General features: G+C 48.6%; 1 protein-coding gene across 2 annotated transcripts in view; it reads left to right on the forward strand.

Annotated features, from left to right (window-relative positions):
• Matn2 (matrilin 2) overlaps positions 1 to 15,706 on the forward strand; it is a 103,568-nt gene that overhangs the window by 23,892 nt on the left and 63,970 nt on the right. For both annotated transcript variants that reach the window (XM_050162344.1, XM_050162338.1), the window contains exon 3: positions 10,143 to 10,712. In XM_050162344.1, coding sequence (XP_050018301.1) covers positions 10,143 to 10,712 — 570 coding nt within the window. The remainder of the gene's footprint in view (positions 1 to 10,142; positions 10,713 to 15,706) is intronic.

The raw sequence follows: 15,706 nt of genomic DNA on the forward strand, positions 1-15,706 counted from the left end.
CTTAGCCCGCTTAGGTGTGGAGAGACGGCCATGAACACCGTCTCTGTCTTGACATACGCTGTGACTTATTCTCAGTGGTGGCTCCTGAGAGTGTGTGTGCTGTGTGTTTGTTACAGGTCCATGAAATACTCCCTGAGTCTTTCAGTCGGATGTCTGATGTTTAGGTACTGTTGTTTGTGATTAGGGTGAGGCTCTCATGTGAAATACACACTATAAGTCTCCCGAGTGATTGCTCACCTCACCCTGCCTTGCTCTGTGGTTGCCTGTCCTCTTGCATTAGTGAGCCCTATAGTTTCCTGAGGCTAGGGGCTGTGTCTTAGAATGGTGATCTCCCCACAGCGCCTGGCACTCTCTTTTGCCCTGATGGCTTCTGTTCGTCACTCCCTGTGTACACCTCTGAGCTAGGCTCTCATGAAATGAAGAACAACACAGTCCAGCTGTGATGTCAAGGTGCTGTCTGACTTGTTGGGCTTCTGGGCCAGCAAACGTCATGTTTGTGGGAGGACACTGGACAGTAAGCGCCACCACTCACTCGCCATCGCGACCCAGTAACGGAAGCACCTGTCTTTGCCCAGCAGGTGTGAAGTTGGGATATTCGAAAGGCGAATGTCTTGAGTTGTACCTTATCTTCTGGTTCTCCTTCAGGTCTAAGGTGTGAGCACATTAGTGTGTTATCTGGTGACTAAGAGGGGGAGGTGCCTTGTCTGTGGGAACAGTGCCCAGAAATGCGAGTGGTGGAATCAGGCTGATGGGTTTTTAAGTCCTTTTCACCGTCTCCCATCAGCCCCATGGACTTGCTATGGAACCTCTCCTTCCTTTGTCACAATGGGCCTACCTTCTTTATTGTCTTGTTCTAACTGAAAACTTAAGGCATATCTGTCACACACATGATGCAGCCATGGAACAATATCTGCAGGAAGACATGCAGGAACCATCCAGGGTATGGGGTCACCGTGTTTCTAAGGCCACTCCTGGTGGGGAGTGGTTTCTGGGGCTCAGGCATAGAGTACACTGCTGCCATCCCTTCTTTTAGACTCTTGGCAGACAGCCTCTCACACCCACTTGTCCCTAGAGATAGAGTTCTCAGGCTGTGCCCAAGAACCACCTGGAACAAGTGCAGATTCCTCATCCGGAAAAAATCTGACTCATCACGCTTTGGACTCAGCGTTTTAAACACGCTTGCCGAGTGTTTCTAACATCATCCGACCACCGTGGCTTCCTGCTATCGCTGTCCCTCATTGTAGCTCCAAATCAGCATCTTCATCCATCCACGCTCATGGAGGGCTACCCAGACTTCTCTTTTTGCTTCCTTTCCACTCCTTACGCCTCCATATACACACCAGAGATTCAGAGAAGAGCCTCGAGGGACCCGGCACTCTGCTGAGTCCCAGGACTCATAGAAGACGATGCATGTGACTACGTAGCTTCATGCATGAAACATGGGGAAAGGGTTCAACATAAGAGACCCCAGGACTGAGGGCATCTGTAGCAGAGGGATTAGTATACAGAGAAACACAGACAGGCAGCCAGACATCGTAGGGTAGAAGACTGAGGATAGGGCGTGGTGGGATAGTTGGAGACACTGAAGTTTCTATGTTTAGCATCCTGCAAACATCAGTGATCTTGGAGGAGCTGGCAATCACCAGTGACCCTGGACCCTGTTGTTGGTGACCTGGGAATGGTGCATACATCAGTGACCCTGTTGTTGGTGACCTGGGGATGGTGCATACATCAGTGACCCTGTTGTTGGTGACCTGGGAATGGTGCATACATCAGTGACCCTGTTGTTGGTGACCTTGGGATGGTGCATACAAAAGTGACCCTGTTGTTGGTGACCTGGGAATGGTGCATACATCAGTGACCCTGTTGTTGGTGACCTTGGGAAGGTGCATACATCAGTGGCCTTGGGATGGTGCACACATCAGTGACCCTGTTGTTGGTGACCTGGGGAAGGTGCATACATCAGTGGCCTTGGGGTGGTGGCTTTGTTAAACAGCTCCCTGAGGCTTAATTGTTCTGGGCACGTCACAGCTACAAAACCAACTGTTGTGACTGAGATGGCCAACGTGTCTCAGATACTCATTCATGAGAAGTTCTTATACAAAGAGAAGATTGAGGTCCCTTGTGCCGGGAGGGTCATTGATGAGATGGTTGAGGTTCTAAGGCTAGGAGGAGTCTGATTGGTGTTGATGGGAATCCTATAGCTGACATTTGATGCTAAGGCCCGGGAGTTTGAGCTGTGGATAAAGGCTGTGATGCAGTGACTTAGATTTTCCTGCTCTTCTGGTCTTGATTTTAACTTGTGACCAGTTGTCAATCCAAAAAATTTTGAACCCTATGTACAGTATGTAGCACTGACTTCAGTTAGGTTTCATCATGTTAGTTCTGACTCATTATTCTAGAAATACCTCATGATCTTGACTCTGTTACTTCGTGTATTCATGATTCTTCCCCGCTCTGTGCCCAGAGAACCACAAGAGCTGTTTCTCCCCCTGAATTTGGAGAAGTATTTGGAAAGTATTACTGAGGAAGAAAGGGTTTGTCAATGAGTCCAAGCGATGTCCTGGACCCATCAGTCGAGAGTGTTGTCCTAGCCACCAGAGTCAGGGTTTGGGCTATCCCCAAGGGTACATCTGGAAGATGTGAATGGAAGTGATGGGTTCAGAGAAAGCCATGACTCACGGGCGTTGTACAGTGTCTAATCTGAGGTAATGCAGCAGCTGGCTCCTGACTAACAAGGGAGCTGGGGAAACAAGAGTCGATTGTAGGTCTTCCAGGCCTGGCCAGGGTCCATGGCACTCTTAATAAAGACCTAGATATGTGGGAACTACAGGTCAGGTGACACTGGGGACAAGAGTCAAAGATGAGTCAAATGATTTCCAAAATATCCTTTTAACCCTCTGTAAGGCCCGCACGTCAATCACACCCAAGGGGAACACGGGGACAGAACCACACGTGGCCTGTGGCCTGGGTGAGGAGCACCACAGCATTGCTTGCATGCATTGATCTCGCCGCCCTTGCTGCTCCTCCCCCCACTTCTCACCTCCTCTGTGTTCCGTAGAAAGTCTCCGTGAGCTCATCTTTTCCTCTGTTTCTCTATAATGTTCTAGTCACATTTTAAATTGTGGCTAGTATTGTTTCACCGGCCTTAGGTAATTCAGAGCCCCTCTGATAACTCTAGAACTAGAGCAGTTGTAGCCGTTACTTCTCCGTCCTGGTCTCCAGCATTACACTCAGCTCACGGTCACCGTCTCCAGCGTTACTCTTGCCATGATGCTGAGGAGCTCAATATTTATACGCATGGCCCTCCAATGGCGCGGCTATCCTGAGCTCAGGTGTTAGCGTCTCTTATCTCCTCCCCCGCTTGTAGTAACCGCTCTCTAAATCTCAGCCCACACCTGCACTTCAGCCCAACAACTGTGTCTCGCCACCCTTGCTGCCCCTTCACCCTTCACTTCCCCTATTGCCTGCTTTCCCAGGTCTGATGCCAGAGGAAACCACTGACTCACCCTGTCAACCTTTGTCCCCGTCTTGATCCACACAATAACTCTGTTATATCGCGTAGCTGAAAGTGGCTGTAATGAGACGCCCAAACGTGTTCTCTGGTCTCACACGTCATGATCTCTATCTTCAAGCAGCCTTCAGGCTGTTCGAAGTCCCAGTCCAGTTTCTAATTTGATCCAGGCCCCAGAAACCATTACAGTTTTTTCTCTTCTATCGTGAAAGTGTTCAGTTCTCTTAGTGCCCACAAACCATCTGCCTATGGGACTTTTCTGGGAGCTGATAGGAAGGACTCAGGTCTCTGAGATCCATTCTCTTGTCCCAGCTACATTGCCTCTGCTCCCCACAGTCACTGTGAGACCAGTGATCTGTCGTTCCACATCCCTTTCCCATCCTCGGTCTCTTCTGAGATCTCACACCTGCTGAACGCTCACTAAGTCTTGTCAGGTGAAAGTAGACGTGAATTACCAGCCGCCTAAAGCGTGGGGCTTCTCGTATTCTGGTAGGCAAGCGTTTGTTTTCATCCTTTTATTAATTAAATAGCACACATGTGCATGCATGTGTATACACACACGTACGTACACACACACACACACACACACACACACACACACACACACACCACTGGACAGATGGCAGACAAATGTGAGCCTTGGAGCTCAGTCTGTCATTCCAGGAAGGGAAAGGACTGACCCCAGAGAGCAGGTGCAGTCCTGGTGGACCCTGAGGATTCTGGGAATGGGAAGTGGATAGGATGGGCTGAGTACAGCTTGGTGGTTAGAGTTTGAGTCTGCCGCTCACACCAGCGTAGCCAGACAGAGTCCAGATCCAGCTTCCTAGGCAGGAAGGAGATTATGAGCAGGATTTGGACTCTCTGGAGACGTGTCTTCATCTGTAAAGTGGAAACAGAAATGACCCAGTTCCTAAGGTGACCAGGGAATAAATAGGGCAGCCCATGGAAAACATTTCAAACAAGGCCGGACAGCTCAGCATGATCCACAACTTACTGTGATGTTCTCTTTCGATCTCACAAGTCTTTTGAGGTTTTCTTGTCTCACTTTCAGAAGACTGAGGATTGGGCCTGGGAGATGCTCAGTGGGTAAGGTGCTTATCGTGCAAGCCCGAGGACCCGCTGGGGTGACAGAGACAGGTAGGTCGCAGGGGCTCACTGCCAGGAGGTCTGGCTTCCCTGGTGAGAGAGACCCTGTCTCAAAACAGAGCACAGCATAGACAAACGTGAAGGTAGATGGTGCTGAAGAATGAGCCGAGGTTGTCCTCTGGCTCACACACATACAAGCAGTGCACGCACAAACACACATTCATACACACACACATGCACACAATGCATATACATGCACACACGCACAAATGCAGGCGCGCACACACATACATACACACGCACACAGGCATGCAAACATGCACAAATGCACGTGTGCCCACGCACACATATGCACAAACACATGCACACACATGTGCACACACACAGAGACACATACAAACGCATGCACATATTAATAAGAGGCAGAGGGTCTAAGAACTCACAGAGATGATAGGGCTATTTGAGCAGAAAGTGACAGAGCGTGTACTTGACCTGAGATCACAGGACTAACTGTTCTTTCCCTGAGAACCTCAGCATCCCCTCCAGATGTCATTACTGTACTCTTATAGAGATTCACCTCCAGCCCCATTCCAGGCAGGCAGCAGCAAATATTTAGGATGCTGTGATTGACCTTACCAGAGTCAGTCTATGACAAAGCTGCAGCCCAAGGAGAGGAAATAATTGTGAGGTTGCACACTGTCATTCTGCAGGGTAGAAATGTTCTTAACATCCTCCTCCTCCTGGCTCCCATTCCCCTCTGGAAGGACAAGAGACTATTTTCTCAACGCCAGGACGTTGAGTCAAGACGACAAGACTGGAAGTGCTGTTGACAGAGTCCAGACCATTGCTTTACAGCGAGAGGGATGACATTTTATTATGTACTCACAAAACCCCATCCAAGTGCGGCTGAGTGTCCTGTCATGAGGGGCCAAGAGGAAGAGCACTGTGTGTCTTTCCCGGGGCCGAGGAGAAGGGGTATCCTTCCTCAGCACCAGCAGTTAACACGAGGGGATCACTCAAAAGAGAGTCCATTTCTCTGGAAACTTCTCTCAGCTGGCTGTTGTGGAGAAGCTACAGATTTCCCACAGGAAGTATCTCGGTGTTCTCAAGCATTTGCAAAGCTCTTACTGCAAATTTGCTCAAATTGCATGTTTGCTGCACTGGGGATGTCTTAAGGGGACCTTAAAGGAAAGACACCATTGTTATTCCAGCCTGACTGTAGTGTGAGCATGACAGCCCTCAGAGGGAGGACCGTTTCCGTAAACCTCAGTTTCCCCTTCTGTAAAGCCAAGACCCCTGGGGTCCTTTGGCTTGTAATCTGAAAGTCTGTGAACCGAGGAGGCTTCAACCATGGTGACGCTGTGATTAACAGCGAAGATGTAGGAACTAAAATTAAGTCACACAAACAGGATACACACCTCTTCTAGAACTTTCTGACTTTGTGTTGTTATTATTTCCTTGCCCTGACTGCCCTGAATTAATTTCTTCCCCTGAAGGCTCCTTTTAACCACCTGAGATTCCACTTGATTCTACAGATGTTGATGGAATTCTCAGTGTATTTCCAGCCACAGGGGCTCAGAGCCCCACCTTGTGGGACTCACAAGGAAGCTGTGAAATCAGAACCTCCCAGAGTTGATCCATTGCCTGGATTAGCCTTTCCCAGACCAGGATCTCTGGACCAGTGACATCAATATCACCATTCAACTTGTTAGGAAGGCAAGTTTTCAGGTGCCTCCCCAAACTCACTGAGTCAGCAGCTCTCAGGATGCGACTCACTGGCCTCAGCTTTTAAGATATTCTGCAGGGAATTGGGGTGCTTGGTCAAGCTTGAGAACCACTGAACTAGCCTTCTAGGGGCACACTGAATCCACAAGGGTAGATCGCTAGAACATGAATTCAGCTCAGAGCTACAGTGAACTCTCTTGGAATCTCTAGCCACAGTTTGGACCATTGTGGGATTTTTGTTAAATGTCCCAAGCACTGTGGAAACTACCCATTTTCTTTGATGGGAACCACTCCAGTTTAGTATACAATTCCACAAGGACCTTTCAGGATTTCCTTCCAATAGTGATGCTCGGTGGGTTGTTGATGCTATGAGTAAGACTCACAGTAAAATCTCAGTTTGAGCAAAAACCCTTGCTACCAATGTCTCTGGGAGAAGAGAGCTTTTGGGATTTATTCCTCTATGGATTCTCCTCCCTTTAGAACATCTATGGTGAGGTCTAAGCCCGATTCACCGATCTCCTCAGCAGGTGGAGACCCTGGGACCATTATCCCAGAAATGAGTCCAGACTTACTTAGAACACGTAAACAAGTATGGCTTCTGGAGAGGGACTGTCCTGAGCCATCCTGATGGCATCTAGCTCCAGCCTAGGGCCACATGCTAGATCATGGGGCCCCTCAAGAAGATGAGGAGCATAGGTGCTCCCTAGGCAGACAGCTTTTGGGGCTCAGGTCTTACCTGGTGTTTAGTTCCCTCCCCTCCCTTGGGTGTGTGTTCAGGTACCTATATCTAGTACCAGCTGAGCAACTATAAGCACTAGCCCTGCTCCTGCCCAGCCTTGAGCTCAGTGCAAGGCTAAGGAAGGAGGGGAAGCAGTGGAATCTGCAGTGTTTGCACTGCAGTGCTCACTGCTGGCTCCTTGTTCACAGCTGCTCTGAGAGGTGTGCATTTGTGTCCCTTCTGTGTCTCACTTTTTCTGAGTTATGAAAGGCTCGCAGACTCTTTAGCACCTCTGTTTGCTCATCTTTGCAATGGGTACAGTTCTAGCAACTCTTCTCCGTGGCTTGTTCTGAGAGTGCAATTCGGTTGCTGTGGAAATCATTCTGAAAAACAGCTTAGAACATCTTGCAAATGTCAGGTTTCTGTTGCTCTTGTTTCTGGGTCCGAAAGGCAGTTTGTGGAACCTCTGTTTAGGGAAGCTCACCTTATCTGCGCCTGGTTCCCAGTCTCGGGTTCAGATGTTATATGGGAATGTGTTGTATGTGGCTTCCTGCCAGACTACTGGTGTTGGGGCCACCCCCTCTTCGAAGACCATTGGACTCAAATGGCTGCAACGAGGAGATGTGTATGCCAGTTCTGCGTGACAAGTCACCACCTGGCGCGCTAGCCTGGACAGGACAACTTCACACGCCTTCCCACTGCCCGTTTTTATGACTGGCTCCGCTGTCTCGTTTTTTGGCTTTCTCTCTCATTTCTTGCAGCTGTGGCGGTTGGGATTTAGGGCAAGCACTTGGGATCTTTTCTCTAATCCCTTTCAAATCCTGCTTGAGCTGCGAAGTCCGGGAAGGGCATAGAGAAGGGGGGAGGGGAGGATTATCCGGCCTAAAGGCAGTGTATCAATCAGTATATTTCCTTCCGAGCTAAGGAAACAGCTGTAGCTTGTGACTTTATAAAGTGGCTGGGGGGATGGCTCCATTGGTGGAAGACTTGCTGCGAATGCATGAAAACTTGTTTGGGTTTTCAGTACCCACATCCGAAGTTGGGCATGGCCACACATGTCTGCAACCCCAGTGGGTGCTTGGTGTTGGCTGGCCAATGGATAAGCAGTCTGTTCTGTTGGTTCAGTGAGACACCTGCTTCAAAATAAGGTGGAAAGCAATAGAGAAGGGCCTGCCTCTGGCCTCCACGTTCACACACACACACACACACACACACACACACACACACCCAAACCCAAACCCATGCACACACGTAAAATAAAAATACAGTGGGTTATTTTGACTCAAAGTTCAGTGAGTCAAAAAATGACATTTTTGCTGATACGCAAGAAGACATTGATGATAAGTATATGTAGATTGTGCCTTTGGCTCTCTTAAAAAGTCACGAGAGCTCAGTCACTGAGGCTTTGTGCAAGGACACACTCAATCCTAGTTCCTAGCGAAGGTCTACCCTCTGGACACCATAGCTACACCGAGCTTCTCTTCTTCTCATGCTTCACAACAGGGGTTAAGTCTGTGGACACGTGAGCCTTTGGGGACAAACAGCATCCAAACAGTAATGGGTTGTCACTTATGTCTCTCAGAAATTCCAACAGTGGCGTGGGTCATGCACCTGGAACCTCTGGCAGGCTTTCCATGCTGAGGATTTAACTTGGGGGCTCATGCATGCTAGGCGCATGCTCTCCCACCACGCTGCATCCCCCTAACCCTGATTCCGTTGACTGCAGTTATGTAACTTCTCTACAAGAGACGTTATACCATATGATGCTAAGATGTCATACTATCTGTGACCCCCTGCACAGATTTCTGACTCAGTTGAAAGGTCTTTTAGAGCTGGCTTCAGAACATTCTCACATAATCCAAACCAGTCGTTCCTAGTATCCCCTGTGTTCTAAAGATGCTTATTCTGTTATCCGCCATTCTTCCTGGCTAGGGCTTTGCTCATGAGCCCCTCTCTGTGTGTTCTTTCAAGCCAGACATTCTGTATTCACAAGGGGGGCAGCTCATGCATCTTCTGTCCACAGCCCTTGTACGTCAGTTCTCTCTCTCTCTCTCTCTCTCTCTCTCTCTCTCTCTCTCTCTCTTTCTCTCTCTCTCTCTCATTCTCTTTGGGAGAAAAAAAGATGTGTTTATTTTTTATTTTGTGTGTGTTTAGACTGCATGTATGCCTGTGCACCATGTGCATACATTGGCCCTTGGAGGCCTGAAGAGTGTCTCAGATCCCCTTGGAATTAGAATTACAAACAGTTCTCAGCCAATGTGTGGGTGCTGGGAATTAAACCCATGTCTTGTGCAAGAACAGCCAGAATTCTTCATTGCTGAGCCATCTCTCCAGACCTACTGCTGATCTTTCTCTGAGTCTGTTGTTAGAAGCTCAGTTTAACATGTCTTACTGCCTTCTTAGCTCCATCTTCCAGAACAGACGGCCAGCCACTTGATACTGGACCCTCCCAAGCATTTCCCAGTCTTTGCAGTGCTGTCAGACTTATGAACTGTGCCACAGATAGTAAAATAATTTTGACTCTGATAAAGGGTTTGACTGAAACTGCATTGTTGACTTTGTAGACTTACCTTGCAGAAAGAAATTCTGTTTGTAACTAAGGGTCGTGATCATATACTGTGTACAGGTTTGCCTGAGAACTTTCCTGGTAAGAATAAAGCTAAATTTTGGGGGTTCCAAAAGTGACCCTGAGTCCCAGGACTTTCCATAAGAACCAATCTGCATTGGGTCTGTTTCTGGCCAGCTTGGCACAAATTTACACACACCTGGGGAGAGAGAAACTCAATTGAGGGATGTGTCTCCATCAGATTGGCCTGTGGGTGTGTCTATGGGGACTTTTTTACTTTTTTTTTTAATGCTGACGTAGTGGGAGGGCCCAGCCAACTTCGGGCAGTTCCCAAGTAGCTAAGAAAGCCAGGGGGTGCAAGCCAATGGGTAGCGTTTCTCCACGGTCTCTGCCTTGGCTTTCCTTGACGTTGACCTATAACGCATAAGCCAAATATCCCCATGTTACTTTTGGGCCAGCGTTTTATTACAGCCACAGAAAAGGAAATCTGAACACTTCCCCTCTGATGCTTGCGACCTCTGCTCTTTCCCCAGAGAGCTCCTGTGAGAATAAGCGGGCGGATCTGGTGTTCATCATTGACAGCTCCCGAAGTGTCAACGCCCACGACTACTCAAAAGTCAAGGAGTTCATTCTGGATATCCTCCAGTTCCTGGATATCGGTCCTGATGTCACCCGAGTAGGCCTGCTCCAGTACGGCAGCACAGTCAAGAACGAGTTCTCCCTGAAGACCTTCAAGAGGAAGTCTGAGGTGGAGCGAGCTGTCAGGAGGATGAGGCATCTGTCCACAGGCACCATGACAGGACTGGCCATCCAGTATGCCCTCAACATTGCCTTCTCAGAAGCAGAGGGGGCCCGGCCCTTGAGGGAGAATGTGCCCCGGGTCATGATGATTGTGACCGACGGGAGGCCTCAGGACTCGGTGGCTGAGGTGGCTGCAAAGGCCCGGGACACAGGCATCCTGATCTTTGCCATTGGCGTGGGTCAGGTGGATCTGAACACACTAAAGGCCATCGGGAGTGAACCCCACAAGGACCACGTCTTCTTGGTGGCCAATTTCAGCCAGATCGAATCTTTGACCTCTGTATTCCAGAACAAGTTGTGCAGTAAGTTCAGTGCCTCTGTGGCTTGTTTTTTCTTTAGTGCCTCATTCTGTGCTCGTGGCCATGGGCAAAGAGAAATGCATCATTCTTTGATGGGTTACACTTTGGCTAAAGGGACAGATGTTAAGCATATAATTATACAAATACAAAAGTAGCCTCAATTGTTAACAGTGTAATGGAGGAAGAATTCAGGGCATGGTGGGACAGAAGACCCCAGGGCCTAATCTAGACCATGGTGTTTATAAAGGCTTACGTAGAGGAAAGGGTGTGTGTGTGTGTGTGTGTGCGCCTGTCTGTGTAGGTGCATCCACAGGTATGGAAGTTGGAGGACTATTTACAGGAGTTGGTTCTCTCTACCTGATGGGTACCGGGCTTTAAATTCAGGCATGGTGGCAGGTCCCTTTACTTGACAGCCCCAAAGGACATTTAAACTCAAAAGGCAGAATGAGTAAGGCTAGCGTGAAGGGTCCCCCACACACATTGAGCTGACACATTGGCATTCCCAAAACTGAAACTTGTGAGCTGGAGTAGGGATAGGAATAGAAGGCAGAGATCAGAAGAGCATCCCCATGGGTTGTCTGGGAGACCAAGGCATCTTCGCCGCATGTTGGTGTGAGCTGTGGGTGATCTGTTAACTGAGCATGATGGGGTGAGCAGTGGATGGTCTGTTAACTGAGCGTGATGGTGTGAGCGGTGGATGATCTGTTAACAGGACGTGATGGTGTGAGCGGTGGATGGTCTGTTAACAGAACATGATGGTGTGAGCAGTGGATGGTCTGTTAACTGAGCGTGATGGTGTGAGTGGTGTGAGCGGTGTGAGTGGTGGGTTTTCGGCTGACTGATAAGAGACAGTGCACAGGAAGGACTGAGTTGTGGGCTTTGGAGACTGAACCTTGGATTGGGACAGACTGCACACTTTTGTGATATGGTACTTAGAGAAAAGGAAACAAGATGTACTTAAAAACATTTTTAAAAATTCTTTTGACACAAAGTCTCCATAAACCAGACTGGTTTCAAACTCTCTGTGTAGGAAAGAATAACCTTAAATTTTTTTTGTCTTGTTTCACCTCTCACATGCCAGGATTACGAGTATGTGCCAGCACCATGCCTGGTTTATGTGGGGGCTGAGAATGAAGCCCAAATCTCTGTGCATGCTGGGTAGGCACTCTCCCGACAGAGCTATACTCCCAGCCCCGGGGTGTACTCTTGATGCATCTTTAAAAAAAAATAAAATCCCCTTGCAAGAACTAACTTCAAAAGGCAAGGACTCCATTTTCTCTTGACTCCAGAGTCAAATGATTTACTTAAGAAATCAATGCCACGAAGGAAAAATAACCTTTTTTTGAGCAGTGTCATTTGGAAACCGTTCAGAAGTGCCATTTCCCTGGCGCCACAGCGAGGCTGCGTTATCGTGGTGCACCGTGGCCTGCATCAACTGGAACGTGCTGCAAACATTTTAAAGGCTTTATGACTTTAAATGACTTCAGCAGAATTTACGCTCCCCCTTTCCTGGAAATATTAAAAAAAGAAATTGGTTCTCTAACACTCTTGACAGCTTCTTCATGTGTACTGGACGACTTTAATGGAGGGAGCTTTTTATAAGCATTCTGCATCCATCAGCAGATGGAAAGATGATAAGACAGGAGCTGCGCAATAAAACGACCCCCATGGGACTGAATGTGGACTTGGGCTCAGAGAGCCTTTCTCTGTGGGCTTTGAGGCAATTCAGCAAGATTAAAAGGCTGTGTGGACACCCTCTGCCCCATCATCTTTGTTTAATCTGGAAGCTTTAAGAAAACGCTGGTATTATCTCATTCCTTTGTGTGGCCTGAGAAATGAACCCCCTGGGACTCCTCACATCCACTTTGCTGGAACGCAGCTGAGCTCCAGGCCCTGTACTGCAGGCTCCGCTGAGCGGCTTCATCAACTATCCTGAAAGGCTGAGGAGGCCCCAGAGCCTCTTTGTCAACCACACACTAAAGACCACAGTAACTAGCTTTCCTTAAGCGCTTCTCCCTCGTGCTTTCTCATTTGATGCTCGTGAAAACCAGGGAGGCGAGTCGGACGGCACCGCAAGTTTGCTGACTTCCAGGTTCCTGCTCGGTTCACTCCTTCACAAGCTGGGAGTTATAAATCCCGCTCAGGGTGAACCGTTTGCTGAGAACAGCCCCCACGGGGATAGCGGCTCTGCTCATGGCCCTCACCTGACGAGGGTAAAACTGGGAAGGGATTTCTATGTAGGACAGGACTGGCTGTGTGACGCTCCTCTGGAAGGCAGGGATTTCACAGGCAGGTGGATGTGGGGTCCCAGTCCACATGCACGCACTGTTAACAATCTGACTGTTAACAATCTGAGACACTCGGGATCCACACGTGGGCGACAGGCTTCTCTGCTGGACTCAGTCTGGCAGTCAGACAACAGCCACGAGCATCTTCTGAGCTGCAGACGACATCTGCAGGTTCTGGAAGTCTCCTTTGCTCCTGAAACATCGAACGACAGACACCCCGGTGAGCATAGCGTCTCACCTCCTGTTCCGTATTGTTCCATTTAAGCTGTTCTCCCAGACAGGTCTTCTTGTTACGTCTACTTGCAAAAGTGGAAAGTGAGGCCTAGAAAAAAAATAAGCAATTCTAATAGCAGCTCCAGAAATACAGAACCTAAGTGCTCACTCTCCTTGCATGAGCCCCAGAATTAGTGAGAAAATACTCTCACATCTACACTCCCTTATAGGACAGTGGGAGAGTAGACACACAGCATGCACTTCATAGCCCTAGGAAAGCCATCTGGACCAAGACACTTATCCCAAAGAGCACCTGGCTCTGCCTCGGGAATCCTGGAAAACCTTTAAAATGAATCAATAATATTGACCACTAACGTTTATTGTTATCTATGTGTGCATGTGACTAGAAATGGCAAACTCTTGTAATCCGTGCATTTGAGGATGAGGGGGTAAGGAGACTGGGGGGGGGTAAGACCTAGGCACAGTCGTCTGGTGCTGTGAGTTCTATCCCCACAACTCACACTCACAAAGAAACCTGGATGCAGCAGTGAGGTGAGGGGCAGAGGCTGGAGAACCCACAAGAAGCTCCTGGGCCAGCTAGCCTAGAACACAGCAGCACAGTAGGGACAAGCATGCTGGTGTGTGTGTGAGTGTGAGTGTGTGTGTGTGTGAGTGTGTGAGTGTGTGTGTGAGTGTGTGTGTGTGAGTGTGTGTGTGTGTAAGAGAGAGAGAGAGAGCAGAGACACAGAGAGTATGAGTGAGTACTCTCACACACAAGTAAAATAAAAAGATAAGTGATGTTTTTAAAGACACTGAGATAAGAGGATCTAGAGTTTGAAGTTAGCCCAGGATATATAACCAGGCCAACCTGAGCTACAAACAGGATGAAGTTAGCCCAGGATATATAACCAGGCCAACCTGAGCTACAAACAGGAAGCTGTCTCAAAGGTGTGCATGTGCGTGCCTGACTCTGTGTACACGCTTTTTTGAGCTCTTAGCCTACGTAAAACCATTTTATCCACACGGAAAACATGAGAAGTAAGTATTTTTATGAAGTCAAAGACCTAACCGCCTTGCCCAGGGTCACTCAGCTCTCGGTGGGGGATGACGGGGAGTCGGGTGTCCTGGCTCCAAAGCTACAGTTAAACAAACCACACTGTGCTGCTCAGACTCAGGGAAGCAGTTCTGTGGGCAGGGCCGTGGAGGGAAGGTGAGCACCGTGCTCCAGACAAAGAATGATGTTATTTTAAGTCTTGTTTCTGTTTTATTTTTTTAAAAAAATACAAAAGCCAGTCCTGGTTCTTTAGCTGATTTCACTGCCCCACTAAGGGGCTATGACTCACAGTTGGGAAGAGGTAATGAAGGGCCAGGCTTGAGACCGGCAGCTACTGTGTGCGCAAGAGGGAACAGACTATGGGAGGGAGTGCTAATGGTGCCTTCCGGCCGGCAACGGCAGAAGCAAACTGCCCAGATGTTCCTAGGGCAGGGGTCTCATGCAGTGGCATTGCTCAGGCTCTGAAGCCGGATAAGAACCAGCGTTGGCTCTGGCTGGCTCTGCGGCCTTGAACTTGGGCATAGCCACAGCTTTAGGCCTGCGGACAAGGACTTCCCACTACAGCCTCAGCGCAAGGGAATCATGAGGGTATATTCTTAGGCCACCCTGAAGCCCACCAAAAAGACTTAGAGACCAGAGTCCTGTGAATCAAGGTCCTTTGTACAAACTGACCAAACCCCACATGTCCTGGCATCCATTTCTGCAGCCCAGGCACAGAAAACAGTGGCCAACTGTCAAAGCTGAAAACCCCAAGTCTGCCTTCCGCAATCGGGTGACTCAGTGCAATTTGAACAGGGCTTTTAAATAATCTACTGGTGTCTGTTTTATCAGCCAGGGCAAGGCTGTCCCTTCCCTAACAACCCCTTCCCACTCAGGTGCAACTTAAGGCCCGGAAGGTGTTCTGAAGGCACAGCCTTCATCAACAGGTCTGGGCAAAGTCTACACTGATTTCACCCCTTGGAGACCCTGTTGTGAAGGGGAAGGAGGCCTGCGTAGATGCTGATATATATTACTGAATATATATATATATATGTGTGTGTGTATATATATGTATACATATATACACACACACACACACATTCAGTAATTGTTCCTGCTGGAGCAGAACGCTCACCTGATCATTCACACATTTTAAATAAATACTTGTCTCAAGCCCGCTGGGTATGGTGGTGCACATTTATAAGCCCAGCCCTCAGGAGACTGAGGCAGGAGGATGGTACTGCTAGGCCAGTACAAGGTACATAGCAAAACTTTAGATAAGTCAAAGTAAACAACCCCACCTCAAAATTTTAGCTGCTTATATTTCCTTTCTTTTCTTTCCTTTCTTTTCTCTTTCTTCTCTCCTTCAGACAGAACCTCACCATATAGGTTGGGCTTAGTAACACATCTAAGTGAATGCCGGAATTAAAGGCATGACCCACTATGCCTGGATAGGTTCATAT

This window comes from Alexandromys fortis, unplaced genomic scaffold (genome assembly GCF_014885135.2).
Source record: "Alexandromys fortis isolate MF-2015 unplaced genomic scaffold, M_Fortis_MF-2015_v1.1 scaffold_17, whole genome shotgun sequence".
Classification (NCBI taxonomy): Eukaryota; Metazoa; Chordata; class Mammalia; order Rodentia; family Cricetidae; genus Alexandromys; species Alexandromys fortis.